At 51.5% G+C, this 11,060-nt stretch overlaps 1 protein-coding gene across 9 annotated transcripts in view; it reads left to right on the top strand.

Annotated features, from left to right (window-relative positions):
• The first annotated feature begins 314 nt into the window (after positions 1 to 314).
• The window catches only part of AMPD3 (adenosine monophosphate deaminase 3), a 47,883-nt gene continuing 37,137 nt past the window's right edge, over positions 315 to 11,060 (top strand). Inside the window, exons 1-2 of one of the 9 annotated variants that reach the window (XM_057695763.1) lie at positions 6,176 to 6,599; positions 7,346 to 7,521. In XM_057695763.1, coding sequence (XP_057551746.1) covers positions 7,497 to 7,521 — 25 coding nt within the window. In that variant the 5' untranslated portion in view covers positions 6,176 to 6,599; positions 7,346 to 7,496. Of the gene's footprint in view, positions 408 to 597; positions 917 to 1,221; positions 1,341 to 1,417; positions 1,803 to 6,175; positions 6,600 to 7,345; positions 7,522 to 9,788; positions 9,808 to 9,957; positions 10,489 to 11,060 lie in introns of those variants that run through there. The other 8 variants (XM_057695754.1, XM_057695760.1, XM_057695758.1 and 5 more) reach the window with 8 other exon arrangements.

Here is an 11,060-nt window from a genome sequence, read left to right as displayed (position 1 = left end):
TGCTTAAGTCTTTCTTCAAACAAGAGGCAGGTGGAGGACACGGAGGGTGGGCAGAGGCTGTCCCTGGAAGGCCCTATAGGGTTCTGCTTGCTTACAGAAACACAGGAACAGGAGCAGGTTCTGGAATGTTCCTGGGAGGAAGTTAGGAGTTTGAGTTTGGACACATTTCCTCAGGCCTAGGAACCTCCAGGGGAGATGTGTCCAGTAAGTTGGATACGCCATCTGCAGCTCTGGAGCATTCTGGGCTGGAGAGGAGGTTCCAGAGTCATTAGCAGGTAGGAGGGTGTTATAACCGTGGGAGTGGGTGAGATCCCAAGAGGAGACAGGCAGCCCTGCGGTGGAACGCGGGAGAACAACGCCACAATGAAAAGCCAGGCCCTGGAGGCTGAGAAGCTGCAGTCAGTAAGGTATGTAGAACATCTGGAGGGAGAAAGGAGGGGGTTGTGGGCGCCAACTCTGGAAACGGTACTCCCAGTGTTCCAGGAAGGAAGGTGTGGTCAGCAGGTTCAAAGGCTGGGGAGAGGCGGGTAGGGGAGGCTGCAAAGCACCCACTGTCTTCGGCAACTAAGGGGTCAGTCCGGACTCGGAGGGGCGGGTGCGTGAGCCAGAGCACAGGGTTGGAGGAGAGAGAGAGTGTCAGTTCAGCTCCGGGGAGTAAGTCACCTGTCCGGGGGCCCTGACCCCAGGAGCTCTCCTTGGGACAAGCCCCGGCAGGGGAGGAGGTTCGGCAAGATCCGAACATCGTGAGGAGCGCTTTGGGGCCCGGGGGTGACCGCGGAGGCGAGGTCCGGGGAGCCGGGCGGGCCCTGAGCCTCGGCTGCCGCGGGCGCGCTTCCGGCCGAGGGAGCGGGCGGCTGCCGCGCCCCCGGCGCCCTCAAGTCTCCTCTCCTGCTGGCCGCGCGGCCCCGCGCTTCAGGTAACGGCGGCCCGGCCGGGTGGGCGGGCGGCGGGCAGGGCAGACCTGCGCGGCGGCGGCCGGGTCCTTGCCCCTGGCCGCTGGCTTCTCGCCTCGCCTCCGCTGCGCGCCCAGGTAGGTCGCCGGCTGGGAGCGGCGCAGGCCCCCCCCGGCTTCTCCCCTGCGGAAGCGGCCCTCCTCCTCCCGCCCGGCGGGCCCGGGAGCTCCGGGCTGGGGCGCCGCAGCACCGCGCCCCGGGAACGCAGGCCCCCGCCCTTGCCGCGGGGCGCACCGCCGGCCCCCGCCCAGCGCCGGCTTGGGGCGAGGCCTGCCCGGGCGGCCCTGCTGCGGCGCTCGCTGTGCGCCTTGCCCCGCGCCGCCACCTGCGCTCCAGCCTGCGGGCCGCCCCCTGCGGCCCACGGCATGGCCCTCTCCCCTGAACCCGGTGAGTGCGCGCAGTGCTGCGCTGCTGACCTTGGGCCCACACCCCGCGGCCCCCGGTGGTCCAGAGTGGGAGTCGGAGCACCCCGGGGTCGGAATCTCGGCCCTGGGCTTCCCTGCCCGCAGAGGTGGCGGCTCCGACCCCGGGCACATCCCCTGCCTGGGCCCTGGCCTGTGCTCCTGTCCCAGCTCCTGCGGGGGCCTGGGCTCCAGAGGGCTCAGGTGAGCCCGCCTCCTCTCGGCTCCCCCGCGACCGACACTGGATTTGAAAGAGTTAGACAAATTAAGGGACCCGGGACTTGCCGCCACTTAAGCGCCCAGGCAAGTTTCTAGGTGCCTGAGGACTAGCAGATGTCAAACTGCTGAGGACTTGCACCTGGAGGCAGGAGGATGGACAGGATGGCAGTGTGATGGGGTCATTGGAGGCCTTCATCCTTACCTCTTTGGCTCGTTTCCAGCAAGGGAGGTAGGTGTACTGCATGTGGCAGTCTGCTTTCTGCCCTTGAACTTCCTGGTAGCTGCTTTGCCAGTGGAGCTGCTTGACTTGGCTGGCAGAGGCCTCTGGGGTGAGTTTTGAGAGGCCCTGGAGTAGGAGAGCCTTGCTGACTAGAGTGTCATTTCCACTAACTGCTGGGTCCTTGTATGTGAAGCTTGGTGATGACAAATTAACAAAGGAGCTGAGTGAAGAAAGCTGGAAGCACTAGGAGGAATTTCAGCATGGTCCTGAGCCCTTGTTGGCTATCTCCCGGATGTGGTGACCAACATTTGGCCATCTTTAGGGAGAAGTAGGCTGCCGCTGGAACCCTCATGGGAGAAATTCCTTCTCTGGCTGTGAAGCATCAATGCTGAGTAGTAGTCAAGCCATAGAGCCAGGCAGACAGAGCCCCTGTCAGTGCTCACCTTCTGGAGTGTGGACAGCAGGTTTGGAGTAGTTAGTGCAACCTGGCTGCAACTCTGCTGCAACTCCGGCGGCAACTCTGAGGGGCTGGCTTGCTCTGAAGATGCCGGTTCGGGGCTGCCCTGTCTAAGAATCATGGGACTTGCATAGGTGGTTTGCTGGGAGACTCTTGGACCTCTGAGCCCCGCCCTCAGCCCCAGCCTCAGCTCTTCCACCATAATAAGTAGTGAGGGGCTCTCAGCAAGGTCAGGAAGCTATTGGAGAGATGAGGCTGGTTTTCCTTGTCCCCACACTCAGTGAATCATTTTTTGAATGGCTTTGAAATCGATCCCCGATCTTGAAAATGTCGTGGGCAGATAAAATGTAGCCTTAGGGTTAAGCAGGGAGAATATCTTCTCTCCTGAAAGCTACTCATTGGCCTTCCTGGTTCTTCCCCCCAAACATTAATCTCTTATTTCTTCTGTGTGCTGCTGCATATGTAGGACAGGAGATCATGGCTTTGGGCTCTGATCTACAAGGGGTGAGGGCCTAAGAGGATGGGCTCATGGCTGGAGTGCTGGTCATGCAAAGTCAGCAAGAGGTATCACTCATAGAGGAGAAGGCTATTTTTCCTGATCTGGTTTCACATTTGAGCATGGTTTCCTTCTCCTTGCACCCAAATAGGAGTTGAGAGAGTATCTGCTGTATAATAGTGCTCAGTAAATAATGTTGAATGAAAGATCATGTTCATTTTCCCAACTGGACTTTCTCCCACCTGGTATCAGGATGATATTGATGTCGAGAGATAATACTTATAAAGCACATATTACGTGCCAGGTACTATTCTAAGCACTTTACACATGCTAATTTAATTGTCATGGCAACCTATGAGGTTGGCACTGTTATTGTCCCCGTTTTAGAGGGAGTAAAACTGAGCCAGAGAAATTAGTAACTTGCCCAAGGTCATGCAACTTAGTGGTGGAGCAGAAGTCAAACCTGGGTAGTCTGGCTTGCGTCCATATTCTTAACCACATACTGTGCTGACTCTTGACATTGGCATAGATAGATTCACCGCTTAGCTCATTGACTCATTCATTATGCTGTACGTTCATTCATTCAACAAATATTTCTTGATACCTCCTGTATCCCAGGCGTGGGGATGCAGTAGTGAATGAGATGGGCAAGGTCTGTCATGGAGGTGATGTATGGTGGGCAAGCCCCTTCGCCCAATCCCTTTTTGAGTCATGGACACCTCAGAAATGAGAAGGAAAATGGACCCCTATAGGAAAGCCCACAGCCCTTTGGGGGAGGGGAGAGTGGTATCTTTTTGGATGAAACATAATTTGATTCCAGCCTTTCCTGTTTGTTGGGGTTTTGTAAGGGATACTTAAGCAATAACAGTGAATGCCGTCTGACTTGCCGCAATTTTATGTCCTTACACATAATAAATATTGTAGGTCTTTATCTCATGGCAATGGGGAAAAAAAAAAAAAAGTGAATGCAGTCTGGTCATCTGGGCAGGAGATGCAGGCCTGGGCCTGGTTATCATAGATTGTCTTTTTTTTTTAAGTCTGATTTTAAAAGTTGAAGTACAGTTGATGTACAATATTATATGTTATAGGTATGGAATATAGTGATTCATAATTTTTAAAGGTTATACTCCATTTATAGTTATTATAAATTATTGGCTGTATTCCCTGTGTTGTACAATATGTCCTTGTAACTTATTTTAATTTTAATTTTTATTTATTGGCTGTGTTGGGTCTTCGTTACTGCGCGTGGGCTTTCTGTAGTTGTGGCGAGCAGGGGCTACTCTGTTGCGGTGCTTGGGCTTCTCATTGCGGTGGCTTCTCGTTGTGAAGCACAGGCTCTAGGCGCGCGGGCTTCAGTAGTTGCAGCATGTGGGCTCATTAGTTGTGGCACATGGGCTCTAGAGCACAGGCTCAATAGTTGTGGCGCATGGGCTTAGTTGCTCTGTGGCATGTGGGGTCTTCCCAGATCAGGGCTCGAACCCGTGTCCCCTGCATTGGCAGGCAGATTCTTAACCACTGTGCTACCTGGGAGGCCCTTATTTATTTTATACATAGTAGTTTGTACCTCTTAATCTCCTACCCCTATCTTGCCCCTCTCTCTTCCCTCACCCTACTGGTAACCACTGGTTTGTCCTCTATATCTGTGAGTCTGTTTCCTTTTTGTTATATTCATTAGTTTGTTGTATTTTTTAGATTCCACGTATAAGTGATATCATACAGTACCTTTCTCTGTCTGACTCATTTCACTTAGCATAATGCCCTGTATCCATGTTGCTGCAAATGGCAAAATTTCATTCTTTTTTATGGCTGAGTTGTATTCTGTTGTATATACATACCACATTTCTATTCATTCATCTGTTGATGGACACTTAGGTTGCTTCTGTATCTTGGCAATTGTAAACACTGCTGCTGTAAACGGTGGGATGCATGGATCTTTTCGAATTAGTGTTTTCCTTTTTTCAGATATATACCCAGGACTGGAATTGCTGGCTCGTATGGTAGTTCTATGTTTAGCTTTTTGAAAAACTGCTATACCATTTTCCACAGTGGCTGCATGATTTACATTCCCACCAAGAGTGTACGAGGGTTCCCTTTTCTCCACATCCTCCCCAACATTTGTTATTTGTGGTCTTTTTGATGACAGCCATTCTGACAGGCATGAGGTGATATCTCATTGTGGTTTTAATTTGCATTTCTCTGATTAGTGATGTTGAGCATCTTTTCATGTGCCTGTTAACCATCTGTATGTCTTCTTTGGAAAAATGTCTGTTCAGGTTTTCTGCTCATTTTTTAATCACGTTGTTTGTGTTTTTGATGTTGAGTTGTATGAGCTGTTTATATATTGATATTTTGGATATTAGCCCCTTATCAGGTATATCATTAGCAATATTTTCTTCCATTCAGTAGTATCATAGATTGTCTTAATGTTCCTTCAAAAGGGAAAAGGCTTTGTGTTTGGGACCTGTGCTCCTTAGTCCAAGGGGACTTCTGGGCCATGAGGGGCAGAGACATGTTAGGCTCAAGGTGGAATTGTTAGGTCCTGAGCAAAGGTTGCTCTCCTAAGATGGAGCCACAGTTTCCTCCTAAACTGCTACTGTTCTGGAGGGTCTTGCACGTCTACAGCAGAACCCTTGGCCATTGTCCCAACCTGTGTCATCTTATTGGGTCTGCTGCCCATCTCTGTCTGGACATGATGGGGTAGATCTCACACTGATCACTGGGGCCTAGGAAGGCAGCTTTCTCTAGGTTGGAAAATAAAGGCTCGAAGTGGAAGGCATTTTCCAAAGCCTGTGCCCACGATATTAATAGGTATTTTTCCCTATGGTGGCAGTGGTGGGAGTGTCAAATAAGTGTGTTGGGTTAAACAAAGTCAAGCAGCTTTCTTGACTGGAGGACTTCTCAGATATTTAGAACCTGCTAGTAATAGTTGTGTGTGAATCCCCCTAAAGGACTATAGTATGCAGTATTGTCCAAGCCTTCTGACATTTTTTAGTTCTACAGACTACACTTTGGAAAATGCTTGTTTAGACCAAGGCTATCCATGGTCTGGTGGATAGATTAATAATAAGACTCCCTGGATGTGCTGGATCCAAGTTGGTTCTCAGATGCATGGGCTAGGATGCTCCCATGGCAGCCCCATCCTACCTGCCTGCCTACCCCCCAGACACACTAACAGAAGGAATCATTTGCCTCTCCTCCCTCTGGCAGAATAGTACTAAGGGCTCAGATTTTTTTTTCTCCATTTTAAGGCCGTTTAATTATTTAATGAATACACATTACCCTCCCTCTAGGTTGTGTGCAGCCTGCTGGTTGCGCTGTTTATGAAACAGCTGTGAGGACAGGTGGGTCGTAATCTCTGGGTAGCTAAAGCCCAGCAGCGGCCCGAGGATCGTGTGTCAACCCTGTAATCCTGCTCTGTACGCACAGGAATTATGATGTGGGCTAAGGAAGGCACAACCTCACGATTGGACGTGAGGAGGTGACTCAGGCCCAAGTCAGGGCTGGAGCCAGCCTCCCAGTAAACAACTGGCCCCATCCTTCCTGGGCGCTTCTCCCCAGGATTTCAACAGCACCACAGAAATAGCCCTGTTGCTCATGGTTATTTCCCAGACCCACGCTGTTGGTCTAAGGCCCTGGGAAGCCGTGTGTCTGTTGTGAGCTTCCCCACGGAGGACCGTCCTTCTCCCAAAGAGTGGAGCTTTGCGCCCTGCGATGCTGTTGTGATCCACCCTGACTGTTCTGTGGGTCACCTGAAGCAGGGAGAGCGGCAGCTTTGGCGGCCAGGTGGCTGTGTCCAGCCAGCACTCAGGAGGCTCCTCCAAGCTGGAGGCCCACGCGGGAGCCGAGAGCGGCAGTAAGAAGGGGAGGGTGGGACAGGTGGGCTTGGGTGGGTAAGGTGGGAGGCACTTCTTTCCTGGGTGTGGGTGGGTGGGCAGGTGGGTGTGCTCCAGCAGAACTGGGCAGGCTGTCCTGTCACTTGTGATGTGCAGCTCCTTTCAGGGAAGAAGGAAAGACATGGGACAGGGCACCTGGCTTTTCGTCCTCACCTGTTCCTGCGCTGAGATGTCCCCTCCCCCTGAGGCTCTGTCCTTTCTGGTTCCAGTCCTTTCCTCTCTTAGAGCCGGGGGAGCGGGCTCATATCGGCAACTGGCCCAGAGCTCCCCCGGCCAGTCCTGGGGTGCCCTCGGGAGGGCTGCTTTGGGGGACCCTCTGAGGGGACCAGGGCAGGCTCTGTGTGTGTAGATGACTCCCCTTGGTAGGATGAGCCTGGTTGCCAGGCTGAGCCTGAGGTGGGGTTCAAAACTGAAGCAGCACAGGTGATGTTATCGCAGCATCCAGGAGGGGTCTGGACGTTCGAGAGGCCGTGGCTTATCGTCTGCGGTTGGTCAGGAGGGCTGAATGCACTGTTGCTTTGAGCAGCAGCAGCTTTAGTGTCCTGCTCTGAAGAGGGCTGTGAATGGGGCCAGGACGCTGCACCCTGGACACAGCAGCCGTGATAACGGGCATTACCTGGGCCCTGTGGGACTCTTGGAAATTTTCCACTTCCATTTCATATTCACGGAAGAATTTCCAGCCCAGACTTTTCCTGCTCTTGCTCAGGGCTGCTCACAGATATGCAAAGCAGAGACCTCCCACCCCAGCAGCAGACAGAACCCAGCTAGCTGCACTTACACTGACTCAGCTCAGCCTCCCGGCAGCACGCAGCCCTTGGCCTGAGTGTGTCACCTGGGTGGCATCCTCAGGAGCAGCCATGGAGACTCCAGCGCCAGGCTCAGGTTTGTGTCATGGGTTCTGATCGTGGGAGTCTGGCAAGAGCAAGAAGCAGCTTCCTATGTATAAGGAGGGGATTTAAGAGGCACTGTGCTCCCTTTCTGGAGGGGCCATGATGCCATGAGAAATTTCCTGTTTGTTGGGATTGGTGGCATTTTACAGCTGCCTGACTTTGCGACCCTCTGCCTCCAAGCTCATTGGAGGGTATTGTATTATATGTAACAACGACATAAGCTGTATCTCTAGCCATGCCGGTGAATTCAGAGTTGAGCCTTCCAAGCCTGCTGGCTTCAGCTGACCAGTGGTCAAAAGCCAGGCTTGACCTGGCAGCTGGAGCTGAAGCTCTGCTGGGCATGTGCATGGTGGGCTTTCCTCCGCATGCCTGGGCTGGCAGGGGTCTCTGGGTCTGAGAAGAGAGGCAAGCTCTGGAGGGAAGGGTTGGCATGTGGGAGCTGTCTGCCAAGGACGTGCAAGAGACAGCAAATGTCCAGAAGGCTCCTAAGGCCCACTGACTTAGCCCAGCACCCCAGCTGGGTTACGTGGTCAATACTAAGGCCCAGAATGGAGTCTTTGCCAGTTATTTAAGACACTGCTCGTAGTTCTGTAGGAGATTCATATGGATTCTGACAAAAAGGGATCTGTGATGCTCAAGTCTTCGGTATGCTCTGTGAATCTGGGGTGAAGGGGCTGTGGAATTCAGCATCTCCATAATAATTGACCACAGGACCTGTTTCATAGCAACAGGTATTGACTTCTAATGGGACCCAGTTTGGAAAAGATTGATTTAAGCTATTCGAGCTAAAGAAAAAGGAAGATCTTTTGCAGAAAGATGCATCCTGAAAAGTGTGTTTAGTTGACTTGAGCAAACTAAAAATGCTTCATGGAAAAACATGGCAGGATCTGGCCTAAGAGCCCTCAGACACAAAGAACCCCCAAATGCCAATTTCTGAGGGGCTCTGGTGGGGTGTGGCTGGATCAGGCCTGTGTGTGTTTGTGAGGGGCGTAGAAAGGTGCTGGTGGGCAGCTTCCATCCAAGGCAAAAGCTGATGCACGGATGGGTCTCAGTGATGGAATTCCCTTTGGACTGGCCTCTCTCTGTTGTGGGTTCGGTGGGAGGGGACCCTGATTGCCAAAATCTGGGATGTAAAAGTTTGATTAGTTTTCCTATTTGATTAGTTTTATAATTTTTAAGTCTATTCATTTTCTTTCTGTCTTGTTTAGTTTGTGGAAGTGATATTACAATAGCATTAATGATGAAAATCAGATAGTGCCTCTCACACAGGTGACTCTGCCATCTGGTCATTTGAGCGTGTGTCTCTTGCAGCCCTTGTCCATAAGGGAGTGTGTTTTTGTATCATAATGAAAGCATGCATACAGTTTCATGTATTAATTTTTCCATTTGCTGTTATCTCACAAGGTATTTTTTATGTGATTGCACTGTCCTCATAATTATAATTTTGGTTGCCTAGTGTTTTTTTTGTTTTTTCAAGTGAGTACGCTCTTATTTGGACATTTTAAAGCTATTTATGTAAAGAGTGCAGGTAAACATCTTTGTGCTTTTTTCTTCCTTCAGATTCTTTTCTTAGAAGCAGTTCCTAGAAGTGGGTTTACTCTGTCAGATGCTTGAATGGTGTATGGCATTTGCTCCCCCTTGCCTGGGGGCCCTTTGGAGGTCTACTTCTGAGATTCGATGTGAGGTTTTGGAATGCTGCACTTGCCCATGGCCTTAGAGTTGGGGGCTGGGGGTCCAGCCTTGTTCTCCCCTTACAACTCCTCCTGGCTCTAGCTCTTTGTCTTTCTCTCCGTTTCTTTCTCCTGTCATCTGCATCTCTGGCCTCTGCTCTGATGGTTCCCAGCTTCCCCTTTTCTCTGCTATCAGGATGTGGAAATCTCCAACAGTCAGCTGTTCCTCTTCATCTTTGCTGGACAGGCCTTTGCCGTCTTGGTCTGGGCTGCCTGAGACCAGCACAGTTGCGTGCTGAGCTGCTTCTCTCCTCCCAGCTCCCTCCCACTCAAGCCCCTGAGGGTGAGAGAGGCCCAGGAAAGGCCTGGCCCAGGGGGAGGTGGGAAGGAGGAAATTGGTTTCACAGTCTAGGGGCACACAGAGGTACTTTGTCCGTTATCAGCCTGCTTTCCTCCTTCCTGTGTCATGAATTAGACCCACATGCTGCAGAGAAGACCAGAGCAGCAAGCCTCCTGGGGTACTGGAAACCTCCCCAGTACATAAAATTGCAAAGCTGAGAACTGAGAGGGCCTTGGAGACTACTTAGTCTAATCCCCTTATCTCACAGGTGAGAGCACTGTGACACACAGAGAATGATGGCCCCAAGGTTGCTCAGTGAGTCCCCCCACCCCGTAATTGCTTCCTCTCCCTGCAAGGCAGCACTGGGCACTGTCTCACCTTCATCCTCCTCTGTCAGGCTGACAAAACCATGTCTCTAAACCCTCCTTAAAGAAATGGGATGGGCAGGAAATGCCTCTTCCAGAGCCACTCCTGGTGAAGGTGGCTTGTGGAATGGATGCAGTATTGGTCTGTTCCATAAGTGTGATGCTGGGGACAGTGAGGAGACCTGCACCCGCAAATGGGCAGAGAGAAGCAGCACAATGTAGCGGTTCAGAAGACAGATTCAGGAAGCAGGTGCCTGCGTTCAAATCCCTGAGCAGAGGCTTAGAGAGGAAAGGGACAGGGGAGCTGGAGACTGAGAACAGCACAGGTCTCTGCCCACATATTAGAGGTGTGACCCTGGGTGAGTTAGCTCTCTGTGCTTTCATTCTGTCATCTGTAAAATGGGAATAACAGGATTAACTGAGTTAGTCAATTTATAGGGCTTGGCAGAGTGTACTTACTACGTGCTATGTAAGTGTCGAAAGACAGACAGACAGAAAAAGGAACCAGCCAGGTGTTTTAGGCTGGCTGCTGATGGTGAGGGACCAGTGTGCAGAGGAGGACAAGGACAAGCTGCTTTGAGGAAGTGAGTTTGCAGCTGGGCTGGGAGAGGTACAGTCTCCCTGTCCCCAAACCTTTATCTTATTTGCTGTCTTGTTAAGAGTTCCAGAGGGTTTGGGAGATGGTGGAATTACGATTTCCTTTCAGCAAAAGGCCTCATTTTATATGGTGAGGAATGTAGCTGTGGATCTCCTGGGACCTTATGCTGATCGTTAAACCCTTTGGGCTTTGGTCTTCCCCTCTGTGCAGCGGCCGGCAGGTGTGGTCGCTGTAGCATCCGGCAGGGCGTCCCCATAGTCTACAGGAGGTGGCTTCTGAACGCTCCTCTTCCTGTTCTGTCATGGAAACCAAGGCAGAAGGGCGGGGCTGCCCATGTGCTAAGGATTCCCTGGGTTCCGGAAAACAGAAATCTGCTTGGTTGGACAGTTCATTCTTTCACTTCTGAATGTTTGCTTTCTTGTGAGATGTAAGTGGGCCCACACCCTTCACATCCAATCACTTATGGAGCTAGTTTTACTATTTCTTTTTTTAAAAAATTTATTATTTACTTTTACTTTTGGCTGCATTGGGTCTTCGTGGCTGCGTGTGGATTTTCTC

Source organism: Hippopotamus amphibius, chromosome 9 (genome assembly GCF_030028045.1).
Source record: "Hippopotamus amphibius kiboko isolate mHipAmp2 chromosome 9, mHipAmp2.hap2, whole genome shotgun sequence".
In the NCBI taxonomy this organism is placed as follows: Eukaryota; Metazoa; Chordata; class Mammalia; order Artiodactyla; family Hippopotamidae; genus Hippopotamus; species Hippopotamus amphibius.
Note: the sequence above shows the minus strand (reverse complement) of the source record. Positions and strands in the feature narration are given on the sequence as shown.